General features: G+C 44.1%; 2 protein-coding genes and 1 long non-coding RNA gene across 4 annotated transcripts; 2 read left to right on the top strand and 1 right to left on the bottom strand.

Annotated features, from left to right (window-relative positions):
- The first annotated feature begins 860 nt into the window (after positions 1–860).
- Positions 861–3,251, top strand: LOC120701370 (endo-1,3;1,4-beta-D-glucanase-like). The gene is made up of 7 exons (XM_039985450.1): positions 861–1,487; positions 1,574–1,595; positions 1,708–1,828; positions 2,276–2,366; positions 2,474–2,563; positions 2,664–2,764; positions 2,855–3,251. Exons 1-7 carry the CDS (start codon positions 1,337–1,339, stop codon positions 2,993–2,995), a joined length of 717 nt encoding a protein of 238 aa, XP_039841384.1. The 5' UTR covers positions 861–1,336; the 3' UTR covers positions 2,996–3,251.
- Positions 3,252–4,244: 993 nt separating this feature from the next.
- Positions 4,245–5,892, top strand: LOC120698784. Of its 2 annotated transcripts, none has more exons than XR_005685012.1 (4): positions 4,245–4,533; positions 4,634–5,222; positions 5,615–5,661; positions 5,694–5,892. It is a non-coding gene; the product is annotated as an uncharacterized LOC120698784 (long non-coding RNA). The 2 variants fall into 2 exon arrangements; XR_005685011.1 differs by having other exon boundaries at positions 4,259–4,510.
- A 40-nt stretch (positions 5,893–5,932) lies between these two features.
- Positions 5,933–7,336, bottom strand: LOC120698783 (chitinase 2-like). Its single transcript, XM_039982516.1, has 2 exons — positions 6,712–7,336; positions 5,933–6,586 (listed from the first exon to the last, which is right to left on the bottom strand). The coding sequence occupies exons 1-2, from the start codon at positions 7,299–7,301 to the stop codon at positions 6,175–6,177; spliced, it is 1,002 nt and encodes a 333-aa protein (XP_039838450.1). The 5' UTR covers positions 7,302–7,336; the 3' UTR covers positions 5,933–6,174.
- Positions 7,337–19,414: the final 12,078 nt, after the last annotated feature.

The raw sequence follows: 19,414 nt of genomic DNA, 5'->3' as shown, positions 1-19,414 counted from the left end.
TTCCGACCGGTTACCGGTGTTTTAACCAAAAAATCCGACTGTTTAAAAGTGGTTTCCCGATTTGACCGGTCGGTTTGACCGGTTTACCGGCCGGTTTGACCGGTTTACCGGCCGCCATATGCGGTGGGTCTTAATGGGCCGGCTCAATTTTTATTTTTCTTTTTTGATTTAACTTCATATGCCTGCAAACTATACTAAATGGACGATTTTTTTAGAAAATTTGACACCATTAGATTCGTCGCACCTTGAAGTACTTTTAGGAATTTTTTATTTTTTGAATTTAAATTTGAATTTTGAGTTTGGACCGGTTTAGTACCGGCTCAAACCGAAACCGGGCCGGACCGGTTTGACCGGTAACCGGTAACCGGTCAAACCGGACCGGTTTCCAGCGGTTTGGTTAACCCTGGGAGAGAGACGTGGACGGCGGTTGGTGCTCATTACCTTGTCATAAACATAATATATTTAAGAACAGAGCTCGTACTATTGAATATTCTCAATCCCTACTGAACTTTGATTTGATCCCGTGAGTGACGTACTATTGAATATTCTCAATCCCTACTGAACTTTGATTTGATCCCGTGAGTGACGGTACGAGCAGAAGCCTCGCCTTGTTTAGATGCAAAATTTAAAAATTTAAAATTATTTTGTGGCACATGCATATGCATGGAGTATTAAATCTAGACGAAATAAAAAGCTAACTATATAGTTTGCTTGTAAATTACGAGATGAATTTAATGAGACTAATTAAGTCACGATTAGACAACATATTGCTACAACATGTTCTAATGACAAATTAATTAGTCTTAATAAATTCGTCTTGTAGTTTACAGACGAGTTCTGTAATTAGTTTTGTGATTAGTCTATGTTCAATACCTCAAATGTGCAAAGATTTTTTTCAAAAACTTTACGCGGTTGACAAGTTGAATCCGGTACCGAAACAAGAATGACATTATTGAATATATTCTGCTGTCCTATGCTTTGCCTTTCCCGTTTTAGTCAAATCGTCAATCTGGAAGCTGATTGTTCAGTGTTCTGAACTAAGTCTTCTTCGTGCCGTGCAAGTAGAATCGTTAACAGAGACAAAGGTGCACCTGTTTGCATCCTTTGGCTTCCAATGAAGGAATAGGTCCAAAGGTGTGTCCATCAGGACTGAGGTCATGCACCTAACCACTCCAATCTTTTGACGAAAAACATGTGTTCAACTTCAATCTCGCCAGCTTCACTGGATCGGAACTAGTGCTCCCGATCCAAGTATATATGCATAGGAAAAGCCGAAGAGGGGACAACGAGGAAGAACCGAAGAAGCTCGAGTTAAAGCAGAGACAGAAAGAAAGAAATGGCGAGCCCGCACTGCTTTGCCAACCCGCCGGCGCTGGACCCGGCATGTGGAGCGGGCGAGGTCGTCGACGACTTCGGCGGACAGAAGGCCTACGTCGCCGGGTCCGCTGAGGCCAAGGTCGCCGTCGTTCTCGTCTCCGACGCCTTCGGTAATTGACCGGCAGTAACGGACCAAATTTCCTGCTTCTTGCCTTTCCCTGATGATGACTGCCAGTGACCATTTCCCTATTTGCAGGATTTGAAGCGCCAAAGCTGAGGTACTTGTATGCGCTCTTTGAAGTGTGAAGCCCATTAGAGTTTGTCGCTAGTGCTAACCTTCATATATGATTATGAATTGGTACTGAACCTAAACACATTTGTCTCTTGAAGGGAGATAGCAGATAAAGTTGCTTCGGACGGTTACTTCGTTGTGGTGCCAGATTTCCTGCATGGGGATCCATACCAACCCAACAACCCCAATCCTTTGCAGTGGTTACAATCACATGACCCGGTTCGTTGTGTCCTGAAACTTTGCTGATACCTTCTGATTTGCGGTGTCAATTAAGACAACTTGTTTCAACTCCGGTGACATCTATATGCCACCATAAGATGACTTTCCTTCGCTACCACAGCTCAAGTTCGAATGACCTGAATGTTGAGGTTTAGGACATCGAGTAATTTGTGGGCATCTAATAACAAAGATTAAAAAGATTTTTTTTCTGTTCATATAGGAGTGGCTATAGGGGAAAACCGAAGTTGATTTACATTTTTACAACTGCTAAGAAGGCTAAGTACACACATATCTGTAGACTGTAGCTTGGTGTGTCCTTTTGTGTTCCACAATTTCTTGAAAAAGCATTGATCAATTAGGAGCTATCATCACGCATTGGTTTCTTTACCTGCTATTCTTTCAATGTTTTTTTAACAGATTCATAAACATTAAAAAAATATTTTCTAGGTAAAAGCATTTGAGGAGGCAAAACCAGTTATTGCTGCTCTGAAAGAGAGGGGGATGTCTACTATTGGAGCTGCAGGTTATTGCTGGGGTGGTGAGTACCATTTGTTCCTTTTACTGGGTTCCTGTAGTGTATGACCTCAGTCCTCATATTCTGGAGGTTTGCCCTGCTGAGCGTTGTGTGCCTTCCATCACATTCAGCGAAGGTAGTCGCCGAGTTGGCTAAAGCTCGTGAGATCCAGGCTGCTGTGATGTCGCACCCTTCGTTTGTTACTGTCGATGATATCAAAGGTTTAAGTTCCGTTGTTCTTCAGAGTTTCGGACACGCAATGTTATCATTTTTCTATCGCAAGTGTTCCTTACTGTGTAGTATTTCTATACATAATATCAGAAGTCAGATGCCCGATTTGTGTACTTGGGGCTGAGATTGACCAATTCTCCCCTCAAGAATTAGTCAAGCAGTTCGAGCAGGTTCTTTCTGCAAACTCTGAGGTAAGTGTCATTTTCAGCAACTTGATCTGATCCTCGTCTCCATGGAGGTTTAAATCCAGGCATACTTTTGCATGCCCTTGTGGTTCACAGGTTGCTCACTTTGTCAAGATTTTTCCTGGCGTCACGCATGGGTGGGCGGTGAGATACAGTGACGATGATGAGGCCGCTGTTAAGAGCGCTGAGGAAGCCTTTGCTGACATGACGGGCTGGTTTGATAAACACCTGAAATGATGTGAAACATGAACTGGCTAGTAGCTTTCCACACAATAAGCTCCTGACAGGACGTGCTATATCTTCATACTTCAGTTAGGTGTCAGTGTGTGTCCTCAAAAGTTAGGTGTCAGTGTGACTTCGTCGGTGCTTGGGCTTGTTTTCATATATGTGCTGGCTATTACTACTACTAGGCCATGTTTGGTTAGCCCCTAATTTTTTTTTCAAAAAAAGACGAATGTATGAATGGAGTACTAAATAAAGTTTATTTGTGAAACCTTTTCACGGATGGGTGTAACTTTTAAAGACGAATCTAATGAGCCAAATTCCACCATGAGTGGCTACAATAATGCTACAGTAACCGCCCATAATCATGCGGTCAAATGCCTTATTAGCTACAGCACATGCTACAGTACCATAATTGTGGAGGTTGTTTTGTCATTAAATTTTATTTAATACCTCTAATTAGTAGTTAAAGGGGCATGAAAACTTTTTCACCCCATAACCAAACAAGGCAAAAAGCATGACAGGCTAAATGAAGTCTATTTGTGAAACCTCTTTAGTGATGGGTGTAACTTTTCGCGATGAATCTAATAACGTAATTAATTGATGATTAATTACAGTGATGCTATAGTAACTATTCTCTAATCACGCGGTCAAAGTCTTCATTGGATTCGTCAGAGTTCCTAGCGCATGGGTTTTGGAGTTGGTTTTGTAAACTGGATTTGTTTGACACCTTAATTAGTGATTAAAAATTTATTCTGGAGACTTGTAGGGAGTAACCAAACGGGACCATGCATCTTCAACTGGTGTGTAGACTGTATAATATGGAGACTGAACCTACTACAGAAGCAAATCGTCAATCCTGAAAGGCAGCATTATTTACTGAACCTTTTTCCGGTTCCGTGCGAGCATAGTTGATTACTCGCTATAAAGTAATAAAGCCACATGCATCTGTTTGAATCCTTAGCAGCCCTTGCAGTTGCAGTATAGTTTTTCTCTATGATAAGCATTCTCTTAGCAGTTCTTATCTCTACACGTGGAATAGGTTCACATGAGTATTCAACGAAAATATAATCTGTGGTTGAACTATAAAAAATATTAGTCAATGGAATCAACGAATGATGGGACTGCTACTTGCCTACCTCAGGAAAGACTGAAAACGTTTCCACAGAAGAGTTGTTGAGACCTCTCATCTTATCTAAAAGACGAAACCTGACCCTGGATTAGGCCTCTCATTGGGCCACGTAGCCTGCAAATTTCAGTGGTCGGATCATCCATGGATGGCTTGGATCGCGGAAGACCAAGGGCCACGACTACAGCTTCGCGAGACATCGGACCTCCCCGCGGCTCCCCTCCGTAGGCTGTAGCCGACGCCGTTCTCCTCCCGTGCTCCTCGCGTGGCTCTCCTCTGGCGACCTGGAATCAGTTCGGGCGGATGCTCTGGGTGTTCAAGGCTTGGTGTCCTGTCCCGTCTGTGCAAGAGCAAAAGTCGATGGTACGGCTTGAAGAGGAGGAGCACCAGCAAATGCAGAGGTGGGCACAGCCGAAGCTCGTCGGTGAGCAAGTGCTTGAGCTTGCTCTTGCAGCAAAAGCCAGAGGTGCCATGTTTTCTCTATCCCCGAGCTCCCAGACTTATGATCTCTCTGATTCTTGCAGGGCAGCAGCTGCAGCGACGACGCGGCATGCGTAGCGAGAGGTTATCGGGGGTGCCCATCGACGGCCGAACGCACCAAGTTGCGGTGCTTCAAGCCTTACCTCCACGGCGTCAACAGCGGATGCGGCGGCGGCAACTTGGAGTGGCTCTAGGCCATCTCATGAACTTCATGTCTGATGCTAGCTGCTCCGTGTATTCTACATACTCAATCGATTTTTATTTTTTTCTTCTATGTGTTAATGTTCATGCATATCAGCTGTTCGATGAAATAGCTAAAGGTATCCAACTCGCATTTTTTACCTCACTTCGATTGGATTCCATTTTTCCATCAATCTTTGACTATGCTTTCTTGCAAATTATATATACTGCTACAACAAATGCTCTGTAATTTACAATGTTCAAATATTTCTGACTCCAAAACAACAAATGATTGCACTTTAAAACTTTCTAATGTTGGAGTTCATTTGACAAGATGAATTGCTAATTGTGTGCCAAATTAATTTGAGCCTCACCAATTATTACTGCAGATAGCCATTATAAGGAAAAAAAATCTACTGCTGCTACAATGATGTATGAACATGAGAAAGCAAGGTAAAACTTCTACGAAAAAATGACCCTCTATTAAAATTATTACTCTCCAATTACAGAGCATCATCAGTATTTCAGATTCCTGTTATTTCCTTTGCCTTATGTTGTATATAGCATATTGTTTGATGATCATGAACCAGCTATGTTGAGCATATACGCGTGACTAATTTTTCATTTTACATTGAGCATATAATGCATAGTTCATTTTACTGGCATTTGTGATCTAACCCCTGATATATATAACTGCTTTTTTCATTTGCTTTGGTAAATAATTACTACCTTGGTAAAGCATAATTTTACAACCTACTATGCAAGCTTTCAAACTTCTGTATACGCTATTTATTTTCTGTTGACTAATTTGCTCAAATTTATGGTTGACCCCCTTCAACAAGCAGATGTTATTCTAAAGACACCGTTGCTAGGAAATGGCTGAGCAAACGAGGTCTTGCGGTTTTATTGTTCCGAATAGCAGAGGTCTTGCGGTTTTATTGTTCTGAATAGCGGCAAGCTGCGTAATACGCTGGTTCACTCAACCAATATATTTAATATTATTTGGGAAACCTACCTGATTCACTGCTGCTCCTAAAAAAGTATTCTTAATGCTTATCTTTGTCTTTTACTTGCTAAATAACATTTCCATTGCTTAAACATATCGTCACTACATCAACTATGATGAAGCAAGGGCGCAAAACGACCAAAATACACTGGTCATCTCAGCTAGGCGCGGCAACGGCCGCGCCAGAGAGAACAAGTTCTTTATTTTCGGAATTCAGCACAAACTTTTACATGAACTTTATTCAAACCGAGGCATCCGTGCCTTTGCAGATCGGTGTAAAATGTACAAAAATGCAAAGAACATGCCCACACAGCAAGTCCTCGATTTTATCAGGTGATCACACTGACGATCTAGCACGAGTAGTAGTCCCCTCGCCGATCCAGGCGCGGGGCAACGCACTCACTGCGCCGCCAGGCCGTCGCCGACCGCAACCGCGGCGTTGAACGGCCTCTGGCCGCCGCAGTCGAGGTCGCCGCTCCCGTAGCCGATGCGGAAGACGTCGCAGTAGCGCTTGTAGAACCCGATGCGGTCGGCGACCCGCGGGTCCGCGCCGTGCCCGCACTCGAGCCCGCCGTTGATGACGTTGGTGACCACGCCGTAGCCCGGCGCGCCCCGGCCGGCCGCCCTGTCCGCGGCCGTGGGCGCCCACTGCCCCGTGATCACGGCGTGGCACGACGGCTTGTTGCCCCGCGCCGTCATCCAGAACCACAGCGCCGTCTTGAAGGACACCACGGGGTCCGTCGCCACCAGGTCCGGGTTGCTCAGGAGGTCCACCCCGATGGCCCTCCCCGCCGGCCCGTAGTTGTAGTTGCTGACCACGGATCATCAGTTCAGTTCGACACCGAGATCGATCGAGCTCGTCAGAGATCGAATAATTTCTCATGCATGAGATCGGGGGAGAAGAGAGAGAACAGGATGCAATGCATGGATGCTTACTAGGAGAGCTGGATGGGGCCGCGGCCGAAGTACTTCTTGCCGGGGGCGCACGGCCACTCCGGCCGCGGGTCGCAGTAGTCGGACGGCGGGGAGCGCTCCTGCTTGAAGCAGTAGCCCCACGAGAAGGGCCCGTCGGGGGCGGCCGGCCACCCGCCGGTGGTCTCGTGGGAGGTCTGGCCCAGGAACGCGGCGACCTCGCGCTTCCGCTGCTCGTCGCCGCCCGTCGTGCCGAAGGCCGGGAAGGCGGCCGCGGCGGCGAGGAAGGCGTCGTAGGTGTAGAAGCCGCGCGCGGGGCACGCGGCGTCGTTGCGGTGGAGGAGGAGCCGCTCGAAGAGGTCCCTCGGCAGCACGGACGCCACGCTGGCGCCGCAGCCGGCGCACTGGCTCTGGCAGCCGGCGCCGCAGTACGGGTCGGTGGAGCCGCAGAAGCCGAAGCGGCTGCAGCAGAGGCAGTCGCCGCAGAGCGCGCCGCCGGCCTGCGACCCGCACTGCTGGGCGCGCGCGGCCGACGACGCCGCGGCGGCGGCCAGGACGACGCACAGGAGAGCCGTCGCTGTCGTGGACGGGCTCGGGGCACCCGTTGTTGACATGCTTTTGATCTTTTTGCTGCCGGGTGTGCCGCGAACTGCCGCCTGCCGGCTTTCTATATAGTAGTAGTACATACATGAATGCTGGGGTCGATGGAGCAAAGTCGTTGCCACTGTCCGCCTGAAAATGAGCCGTGAGGACTTTGAACAAAAGACTGGGCACGTTCTTCCAACATGCATGGAAGTTGGAACACGTACATAGGAGTCACATACGTCAGATTCTGGTAAATATTTTAAAGAGTACTCCCTCCGTCCCATATGGGATGTCCATAGCTAAATTACTATTTTACCTATGGTCATCCCATATGCAACACAAAATATTAGTAGGAGCATAAAAAGAATGTATACACCAAATATCCATAAAATTTGCTATTGGAATCAAGAGTTCAAACACAATCTGATCCAAATGATACTTAAACAAACGAGAGAATGGCCGGTCATGAGAGAACTAGAGACCAGGAAGATAATGATTCCTTCTGAAGAAAGAAAGATAAAGAAGGCACTTGATTTTCATTCTTGATATCTCACTGCAACACAAACTCAAAAGATGAAGCATAGTCAGCAATTTATCATTTGAAGTATTGAAATCAAGAAAACACACAGTCGACGCTCTTATGAAGACAAATATAGTAAAAACTTTTCACTGCAAAACCACAAAAAAAAAAAATCACAAGACTACAAGAGATGCTACCGATTCTTGATTATTGATGAAGTGTCAGGATCTTGAGGAGATACACATGAGCCTATATTTTTTTTATTATTCCTCTACTTTATGAGTTTGAACACACATGGGATGTGCGGACTTGAATTTCATGTGAACAATTTGTATGATCTTCATATAGACTTGAATGATTCATTTTTTGAGTCGTGTGCATATAATGAACCTGCAATGTAAAAAATGAGATTCATTTTTAAACATTCTTGTGCAGTTTTTAAAGGTTTACATGAAGGATCCATAAATGATTCGTTCATATTCATGTGAGTTCTCTCGATCAAGACTTCTTGCAAAGCAGGGTGTCAAATGGGAACTGTGATGAGAAACATATCCCAAGTTTTTCGATGATATTTTGATAATTCTTTATGATATCCTAATTTAATATGATATTTTCAAAACTGGTATAGTGGACTCGCACATAGTGCACCCAAAATTCTAGAGGCCCCTACCAATGGGCTTCGAATGCCTTTGATCCACCAAGTGCTAACATGTTCTTCAAAACCTTTTACCGCTAATGCTAGACTCAACGCAAGAGTCCAATTTTTTTATAACTATAGCTACATTTAGGATTATATTAAATCATTTTTTCAAAATTCTGATTATGGATAGTAAAAATCGTTAAGATTTACAACATAAAAAAATGAGTGGACATGATATAAATTATTTTGTATGTGACAGAGTATAGAATACTTTTATTGTACAAAACATTTCAAAACTTGAAAAAAGTGTGTCACCAATCATGATATAAAATAGAAAAATAATTGGACAATTGAATTTCAAATGAGTGAACAGAAGAAGGGGCAATGAAAATCAAGGTAGAGAATACACACACACACACACACACACACACACACACACACACACACACACACACACACAGATATATATATATATATACAGATTGAAGTTTGCATAGTTTGCACGGAGAGGTTGGTTGGCACCTGATATGTTCCCAATTATTATAGCATTGCGTACTCCACTTTGGGGACAATTTACTATGGGTCTACTTGGTTGGATGCCAAATTATTGGCATGCGAAATATGGGCATGCTAAAATATGGGCATGTCAATTTTTTTACCAAAATCTTAGCAAGTTTAGAATAGCATTTGGCTAGGGGAGTTGCCTTTTTGACCTTTAACCAAATGAGTGCCAAAATTTAGCTTGCCCATATTTTGGCATGCCAACATTTTGGAAGCAAACCAATCAGTAGATGTAGAATGGCAATAGACTTACTATATCTGGAAATGCAAACTAAGAATAGTAGTAGTGTCGATTGATGCATGATACCAATAAGACTCAATTGTATCTAGATAAAATGATATCATCTAACCAACTGGATGTAATTCTTATTTGCACAAAGAATTTTTTTAGAAACAATCTATTTTGAAGGTCGTTATCTCATCAAAAATTCTTTTTGTAAAAGATAGAACAGTAGCATCGTAGAAATGTTTCTTTCTACAAATTAAGCAAGATAGAAAGCAGTTTATGTAGGTTGGTTTTTGGAACCTATTAGCTCTATTGCATTGCACTCACAATGTGAAGTGAAGTGATAGAGTTAAACACCAAGTAAAGCATAACAAACATCACAAGACACAAAAGAACATATCTGGTCCTTTCAAATAGTTTTTCCATCTCTTTTTGTGGTTTGTAATCTTCTGTTCCAACTTCATCGCATCTTGTTCGATCATCAAAATCTCCTATTTGGCAACAACAGAGGGAGTATTAGCGTTGCTACCATGTCCAATCTATCTATATGTGACATAGCCATACCAGACTTCTGCTAGGCCTTAGCTCGACATCAAAAATGGATGAAGAAGACTCAAACAAGTGAATGAAAATATGAAATAGATGTATTATAGGTGGAAAAATACACCTATGTGGAGTCGTGGAGTATATATGAATATGCGCATATTTAACAAGCTCATACTCCCTCCGTCCCAAAAAAAATGCAACTCTAACTTTTTGAGAAGTCAAACAAGTTCAATTTTGACCAAATTTATATAAAAAATTACTAATATTTATCTCAAAATAAATTTAGTGTACAAATATATTACATAATTAATATAATGATATACATTGTGTAATATAAATGTTAATACTATTTTGTATAGATTTGATTAAAATTGATATTGTTTGACACCTCAGAAAGCGAGCACCCTGTTTGGCTGCCTTTTTTCTTTTTGGCTGCGTTGCAGCTGCAGGAGGGGTGGGGAAATTTTGTGGCTGCCGTCGGACGGCGCTGCAGCGGCAGCAATGCTGCCAAAAAAGGCAACCAAATAGGGATGAGAGTTGCATTCTTTCTCGGACGAAGGAAGTATATCCATTTACACATTTTGCTCTTTATTAAAATAAAATGATACAACTATACCAGTTGCAATTTACTACTCATAAACAAACACATGTCACAGGAAAAGAACAGCACGCTAAATACTTTCTTTTTTGAGGGCTCAAATACAAGTGCATTAAATACTGCCAGTTAGGGCAACTCTAGTGTATTGCACTCTACCTTGTGCTAAATAGGGGACCCACATATGGAGTGATAGCTTAGCAAAAAATACTTCGACGTATAGTATTATTTTCTGTCTAAAGTAGGTCCCACATTCATATTAGTTAATACAAAGATTCTTTATTCTCTCTTCTGAACAATGACATATACTATTCTTTGATTCCCTCTTCTCTCTCTGACAATGGAATCTTGCATGCAGTTTTTTTCTTTGCACCGGGTGCCCAAGTTAGGGCGTGTTTGGAAAGGTGGCCCGTGGGTTCGGCTGTGCCCCCGGGAGCCCATTTCGGTGTTTGTGTCCATTATCCCCTCCCTCGGCCTGGCCTCCGAGAGCCAGATCCACCTCCTCCGCCTGGCTCCACTCGTACGCCATTTTCCTTCGTAGCTCGGGGGCTCGGCTCCGCGCGGCGCTGAGCGGGCAATTTTGGGGCGATTCCCGCCGGCGGCGGGTGGCTTTGGTGGGCTCGCACGGGACAGCGGAAACTTCCTCCCACCATTCTCCGCGCGTGAAATCCGTGGCCTATAAAGCCGACTGTCGTCGCCCCCTCTCTTCTTCGCCGCTCGCTCTCCATTTGTGCACACCCGTGAGACACCAGCTAGGGTTCTGTGGTGGTGTGCGGCGAGCTCGGGTCCGCCACCGGCGGGCTTCCTCTCTGTTCCCCCGCTGCGGATCTGCTCCATCTCGCCGACACGCCTCACTTCCTCGCTGGGACTCCGGTTGGTGCGGTTCTTCTTCCTCGGTGCTGGCGTTGACCTAGGGTTTGCTTCCGACCCGATCTGCTTCCTCTTTCCGCTGGTCTTTTGTGCTTGTTGTGCCTCTTCCGAGCTCCCCAAGGTGAAATCGATCCCCAAATCCCCATCCTTCTTATGTATTTCTGATGTGCATTGGATGATTTTGTTTCAATGCGGTGCTTTTACTCTTGTTTCGATGCGGTGCTTTTACTCTTGTTTCGATGCGGTGCTTTTACTTTTGTTTCGAGATGGTGCTTTTACTCATTTAACTGTGGTCGATGATGTTGTCCTATGCACTGGGAGGCTTGTCAATCAAGCAGCCATGCATAAATGTTTTGAAGCATGCGGTTCCTTGTTGATGCTAGTCAGGGCTACCTTTACTTAGATATTCTTTGAATTACTATGCATGTAGATGGACGTTTCTGATACCCGTGATATGATGGTGAGGCAAGCTACTGGCATGATAGTGTCCATGGTGTCTGTTGTTGTCTCTACTCTGAAGAGATTGGGCAGAATTTGGTATTGTAAGACTATTTGAAGCCTCTGTTGGCTACATGAACAACTTATTGCAATGTTTCTTTTGTTGTCACTTTGGTTTTGTTTCATCGCTGTTAATATCTTGGTGGATCATGAGAAATTGGAACTGGCCTATGATGCAAACATCTATACTATAAGATTCACAGTCACAATTCACAGGTTCACAGTCACAATTCACAATTCACAGAGAGGTTCACAGTCACAATTCACAGTCACTTATTCACGGTCAAAATACCAATACCAAGTTTTCACAGTCACAATGTCGCAATTCACAATCACAGTCACAATCCCCTCACAGTCACAATTCACAATTCACAGTCTCATGCTAAGTGTTCACAATCACAATTCACGGTCACAATATCAAGTCACAGTCACAATTCACGGTCACAGTTCAAAGTTCACAGTCACAGTTATTGTGATACATAAGGTTGCTGCTTTTTTCATCTGTTAGCTGTTTCTTTTATGACTGTCATCAAGCTATTGTGATACATCACTCAGTTGCAACACGAAGCTGTTGCTTGAGATGATGGCACTGAATGATGTCCACAGGAGTTCCATGACAGCCATGAGTTCTGATTTGCTTCTTCTTGGATCTTTGTTAGCAGCCACCAATGAAAGGAACCATGCACTAAGTCCACCCAATCACAAAAAGCCGAGGCCTCATTTTATTATCAAATCTGTGTTAGAGTCAAATGTGTGATATTATTATGTTCATATGAACTTGTGAAATTGTAATTGTGATGATGAATTCATATATGAAAATGTGTATGTGAAAGAAGTTGTTTTGATCATGTGTATGTGCTCTTCTGTGAGAGCTGGCGGTTGAGTGGTTTGGCCTGGCGCCAAACACCAGCCCGTATGAGCGGTTGATGGCAGTTGGGCTGCCAGCCCGGCTCCCTGGTGGTGTCCAAACACCAGCTCGTCGTGGCCAGGCAACCAAACAAGGAGAGGTGGCCCGTTTTAACCTGCCTCTGGCTGGCCACGGCCTAGACGCTGGACCAGGCTGGCCAGGGCCACCTTTCCAAACACGCCCTTACACTACTACAATAAAGGTTTGTAGGGGCGGGTAAAAACGTATTTTTAGGGACGGGTAGAAAATCCATGGCTAGTTCTCGCTGCTAAAAATACCCCTTTTTCAGGGACGGAAAACGAACCCGCCCGTAAAAATCCATTTCCAGGGGCAGGTCACCCCCCACCCGCCCCTACAAATGGATTTTCAGGGGCGGGCAGGGTGGTGACCCGCCCCTGAAAATGAATTTGCAGGGGCGGGTGGGGGGTGACCCGCCCCTACAAAAGATTTTCCCGCCAATAATTTTTCAAATTTGAAAGTTTCAATTATGTTTTCCGCTATTTTTTGCAATTTGCCGCCAATTTGCATTCAAGCTAATTCAATTCATTCAATGTAGTAGGCGATCGAAACATAGAATATATTCAGTAAATAAAAATTCTTACGTATACAAAATTAAATTATATGAAAACTAAACATCATTACAGTACAAATTGTTAAAGTGTATATTGAATACATGTTTTTCTCCTAATCCTCCCTAGGACCGCTACTAGTGGCGGCACGGTGCTGTTGGTTCTCCCATTCACGAAGCCCAATGTATTTATCTTCGGTTGCCAAATCTTATACTTTAAGGAAAAAATTTGCCCCTCGCGTTGACCACTTCATGCATAATGAAACGACACAAATCGTCGACTACATTTAGAAGTTGTTTCTCATGGAGCTGGCTACCGTGTTCTTCAGGATGAATCTGCAATTATGGAAATCATGGTAAAATTATGCAAGTGCTAGTGACAGTAAAAAAAATTGTGTAGACATATGCATATAACCCTAATAAAGAGTAGCCCCTTACACGTTCTGGATCTGTAGTATATCTCTCTTGCTACCTCATATTCTCGCACATGTAGTACCCACAGTATACCGAACCTGCGGGTTACTTGTGGCAGGGGAATCTTGTGGGCAGAGTCATTTCACTAGGTTTGTCGGTGAGATGAGCTCCTCCTTTACGAATGTAGAATTTGTAAGCCCTGTTTTAAAATGAATGAAAAAAATAAATGAAAGTTAATATATATATGTATATTTCTCTAGAGAAATAAACAAGATGTGCATGTGAAAGATAAAAAGAAATTCACTCACAATTGTATAATTTTTAAGAATTCTTCGTAACGCTTGGTTGACCAATCTAAGGAGTCAAAAACGAGAATTTTTCCGAGCTTTCGTTGTATAAGGAAAGCAATCCAGTGATTTCTGAGGAAAAAAATATTATGTACATTTTGTAGGCATGGATCCGAGCAATGGTTTATTATGAAATGTTCGATATTAGACTTACTGGATATGGTATGGAGCATATATGACATCCATGTCTTCCCATCGTGTCATCATAAGCGATATGTAGGCCGCAACGTTTGTGATGGTCTCGTCATGAAATTTTTTTCGTGCCTTTTGTTTTTCCTTCTTGGTTGGAAATGGCTTTAGGAAGTCATCAGTGTCTGGCATCCATTTTGGCCAGGCGTGTGCAACCTTGCCAATCGCAGCAGGGTCAAGGTATCAGACCTTTTTCTTTATAATAATGGCATCATATGTTTGCATCCTGTAGATAATAATGTATGACAATTACATATTTATGGACATAACATAGTTCTTTATACAGTAATATAAAATGAATTAGTATCATGAGCACTTATATGCACCAGAGTCGAACCATTTCAATACCAAGTTGTTGGAGACAGAACATGTGTTGTATGTCTGCAAAATCGAACATGATATCAAAGATTCCGGGCCCCTTAGGTCCAAAAACATCCGGATGGTGCGGAGCATATATGGTTTTAAGGCCAAGTATACATGCCCTCTTGTACTAATGATGAAGCCTCCGCATATAAGGAGGACGATCCCTTAATGCCCAGTCCGGTAGCAAGTCCTTTCCATACACAAACTTTAAAGGAGCATCCTCCAAGTCTTGAATTTCATCAACCCCAATTGACAATTTGAATTCCGTGTCAGTGCGGGGCGTAGAAAAGCCGGGCCATTTGCTGCCACTAGAACTTGGTAGATTATCCTTGGACTTAGCCTTCTTAGACTTTGCATCAGACTTTATATTTGCGGCATGCCATCTATTAACAATTTCTGACCCTTCTTTGTTCTTTTGGTATGGCCGTAGTATTCGAGGCAGCAATGATCGAGCAATCGAAGTCGGTCCGGTGATCGAGTCCGTGGTGCATGTAGTGATGGCTCTCGTGTTGGTGATACACTGGCCTGTGGGGATGGCTCTCGTGGTTCTGGTGATACGGGGCCTTGTGGGGATGGCTGTTGTGGTGGTGGTGATACGTCGGCCTGAGGGGATGGCTTTCGTTGTGGTGGTGATACGGGGGCTTGTGGGGATGGCTGTCGTAATGGCGGTGATGGCGGAGGTAGCTCTCGTAGTGATGGGTGTTGGGAAATTGGAGCCGCTGGTGATGGGTGAGCCTGAGGTGTTGGCTCTCGTGAAAATGGAGCAGCTGGTGATGCCTCTCGTGGTTCTATTGATGGCAGGGCCTGAGTAGCCAAAGGTATGTGATCAACTAGTAAGATATCTCATTTATGCCATAGAATGGTGGTACCAACACATTCTCCAAGGCAACTCTTTCCATCTGCAGTGGAGAAATCTATCTCGTTATCCTCATAGCTTGATTTTAAGAGTTGCTCGACTTGTACGCATGCATATCCGATGGGGATCGGTTTTCCCTCAAATAAACCCCTAGCTGGATGCACCTAGGCCTTGGCTACTTCCTTTGTCTTTCCAGCTTTGCCGACCGGATATAGCAACAAGCAGGGAGTAATAGTCATTATGGTATCCACCGAGTACTGCTGAGCTATGGTCGAGTCGACACTACTCTATGCACATGCCGAACTCGCTTGGCCAAGTACTGGTGGGGACATGACCACCTCTTGGGAGACAGGAATCATAAGTCGGCCCGACTGCTGCTGCTCCGCGAGAGTTGCAAAAAATAAATCCTTGAACCTTGCTTCCATTGCACTCTCTGCTGCTGCCACGATTTCTTATTTATAGCGGTCATGGCTCCTGTACCTAGCCCGGTCCTTCTCGAACCCATCTCTGATGCTCAATTTAGAGGACATACCTCTAACACGGCCTCCATGCTCTTTAGACCCAATGGCCGTACTAAGCACATCCTTCTCCCTATTGGGTTTGAACTCACCTTTTTTCTGTAGTTGGGCAAGTTGTAACATCCTTTCTGCCACCGCTTCCATCTCGGGTTGATCAAATTTTGGTTTGCCTTCAACTATTTTTGGCTTTCTTGCTTCAAGCCACTGCCATCCACGGTCGTCAATTCCTTCATAAGGGTTGGGTTGGCCGGCAGCTATTGCCGCCTCTCTTTCACGCCTCCACTGGTTGATCTTCCTTTGGTATCCACCTGGCCCAAGGCGGACTTTATGTATGTTGCTCTTTGCCAATTCAGTCTGCTTCTGGCTTAGGGCTCTAGCTTCTTTAGTGGTGTTCTACCAAACAAACTCTTCCCATTGTGCTGGTGTGATGTCCCCGTAATCTGCGAATGACGTTCGACCCTTCTGGACATACCGTGTATTCAGTTCGCTCTTCCACCGGCGGAATGTTTCACCCAACATCTTCAGAGCATAATGCCTAACTTGTTCTCTAGTTCCTCTGGGCAGAATTAAAGTTCTGCTCAACAATTGCCACATCGCTTCTTTTCTCCCCTCAGGAACAAGGGGCCAACTTGGGATCGTTGGATCCAAAACCATCTTTGTCCTTATTATAGCACTGATAGCATTTCGAAACTTTACAACAATCTGCGGAGGTTCTACAGGCTCTCCTGCCGCGCTAATTGCATTAACAGTAAATTGCGCTTCGGGGTACTGGTTTCTGCCTTGCTGACCCGTTTCCTTTTGTTATGTACGTCAGAGGATGTACTTGCAGGTTCGGGGTCCGAGCTTTCATTGTCTTCCTCTATGGGGCTAGGGGCTTGGCATCGGCGCTTACCCCTTCCTGTCGGCGCCTGCATGGACCATGATTCGTCAAGTCCTAATGCGTAGTCTATGAAAATGTATGGAATTGCTTCATTGTAATTTGTCGTGTTTTCATTACCTGACGTTGTTCCAGTTCGTAATCCGGATCAAGCGCCTCCATTGAATGGCAGTCTCTTTGCGGAAACGGGTGTGGATCGAGCGGATCCTGCCACCTGCCGTCTTTCCAAGCCCCTTTTCCAATCCTAGGGCCATCCTCGTCCCCACTTTCAGACTCGTCCGTCGCGGATTGGACATCAACATCGGCTTGGGTCTCCAACTCCATCTTGGATGCAATTTCTCGAAGCTTGTCTTACAGTTCGGCGTCATCCCTTCGTGGGGAGGATGACGACGGATGATCCATTTACGACTTCTACATGGATCACGAACATTTCACATTTAATATACAATTACTTGGAATACAAATGCTGCAAATGCACATTAAACGATTTCAAATTTAAGCCACAATATAGACCTCGTATTTTGTTATAAAGTACAGAAAGAATCCACAATGTCCACTTATACAAATTGCACCGATAAGTTACAATTATTTCGAATAGAAATGCTACAAATGCAGACTTTATAAGTACAATATGATTCAAAATACTACAATACTACAAAATAAATCAGAAATAAGACATTCAATTTAGATTTACAATACGAAGACTTTGAATTAACACATTGTATCAAAAATATCACATGGGGAAATTGATAATGGGAAAATCATACACTTTGAATTAACAAAATTATAAAAATTGCAAATTGCTAATTTGAATAGAATATGACATGGGAAATATGGAGACACATCACATCACATGCTATTATTCAATTTATTCTAAACCCTAAATTATTCAAATTATTCTAAACCATTAACCCTAAAATAATACAAATTAATCTAATTATTCTAAATTGTAAATTCTTTTGAATAATTACTTGCAACTAAATAATTAAGATATAATTTAAATAAAAATCAGACTATATTTCGAACCCTAACCCTAACAAGGGGCTTACAGCCGGGCCCCACATGTCAGTGGGTACCCGGGCCCCACATGTCATTGGCCGGCGGATGGAGCTCATGAGGAAGGAGCGGCTCACGGGGAGGCGGGCGGCGCCGGTGGCGGCGGGGAGGTAGGAGCCGGTGGGGAGGAGACGTACGGGTGCAGGCGGCGGCGGGGAGGGACGACCGCGCTGGGAGAAGGCGGCCGGGAGAAGGTGGTCGGATCTGGGCCGGATCTGGGGTGCGGCGGGGACGAGGCGGCCGAGGCGGAGGAGACGGGAGCCGTGGACGAGGTCGGGCGCGGAGGCCGGCGGCGAAGGAGGTGGCGCGGCGATGGGGAGGGACCGCTGGGGAGGACACGGTCGGAGGCGGGTGCGGAGGAGGGGCGGCGGGTCGGGGGAGCCGGCGCGGCGGCGGGTCGGAGTGGAGGATGCGGCACCGGAGGAGGCGCGGCCGGAGCGGGCTCGGCGGCGGGTCGGGGAGATGGGGCCTAGGGGAGCGGACCGGCGGGGCCGGGGCAGCGGGCAGGCTGGCGGCGAAGGGGGTTGCGGCGGCGGCGCAAGAGGTGGCGCGACGGCGTCCCGCTCTTCAGCTCCGAAATATTTTCTAAGTCCCGCGCCCGACGGTATATATAGGAACCGATTTGTAAGGGCGGGTGAGGTCCCGGCCCGCCCCTACAAATCAATTTTCAAAATACGTAGTTAAATCATTTAAATCCAAAAAATAGTACAAAGCATCAAAAAATTCTGAAATTTCGAACATAAAGGTATTGTCATCTGTACAATAAAAATAAATAACTCCAGTTGTGTAATAAAATAAATTGTCCATTTCCTAACGTGTAACTAAGTCACACTATCATCACATATCACTTAAGGCTAACTTTGTGTTTTGAACACTCTTTATCACTAAACATCTTGAATTGTATTGTTCATATTTTTGACGTGTTGTTCACCTCATCAAATGCTTGTGATAAAAATTTGTCATTTTTTAAACTGTTTTGTTGGGGCTATCATCACATATCACTTAAGGCTAACTTTGTGTTTTGAACACTCTTTATCACTAAACTCTTTATCACTAAACATCTTCAATTAAATGAATTTCCTGAATTATTTTGAAAATGATTTGTTGGGGCAGGCCAGGCCCCCACCCGCCCCTACAAATATGTAGGGGAGTAAAACACATGATAAAATTGTGACATGTGTGGTACAAGAAAAATATCATAATCACATTGGAGTGTATTTTGAAAAATATCAGAATCTTTTTCAGAATAATTTTGAAAAAGATTTTTTGAAAAAGAATAATTTTGATAAAATTGTGAACTTTAAGGCTATCTTTGATTCAGAATCTCATCAACAATATCAAAATCTGATACAAAATGAGGCTAATGTTTTGAACAATTGTATTACCATAAATATATTACAATCACTTTCGCACATTAATACAGAAATGCACGATATATTTAAGTGGTAACAATTCTCGATTCACCATCTTTGCGCACCCAAGGCTTCTCATCTTTTCTGATGCCTGCTTCTATAATTTTAATCTTCTGTGGAAGGTCTGTGAAGAGGTTCATTTGATCATACTGATTTATTCTTCCACATCATCGATTCCC

Source organism: Panicum virgatum, chromosome 3K (genome assembly GCF_016808335.1).
Source record: "Panicum virgatum strain AP13 chromosome 3K, P.virgatum_v5, whole genome shotgun sequence".
Lineage (NCBI taxonomy): Eukaryota > Viridiplantae > Streptophyta > Magnoliopsida > Poales > Poaceae > Panicum > Panicum virgatum.
The sequence above is the reverse complement of the archived record's forward strand: the minus strand, read 5'-3'. Positions and strand labels throughout refer to the sequence as shown.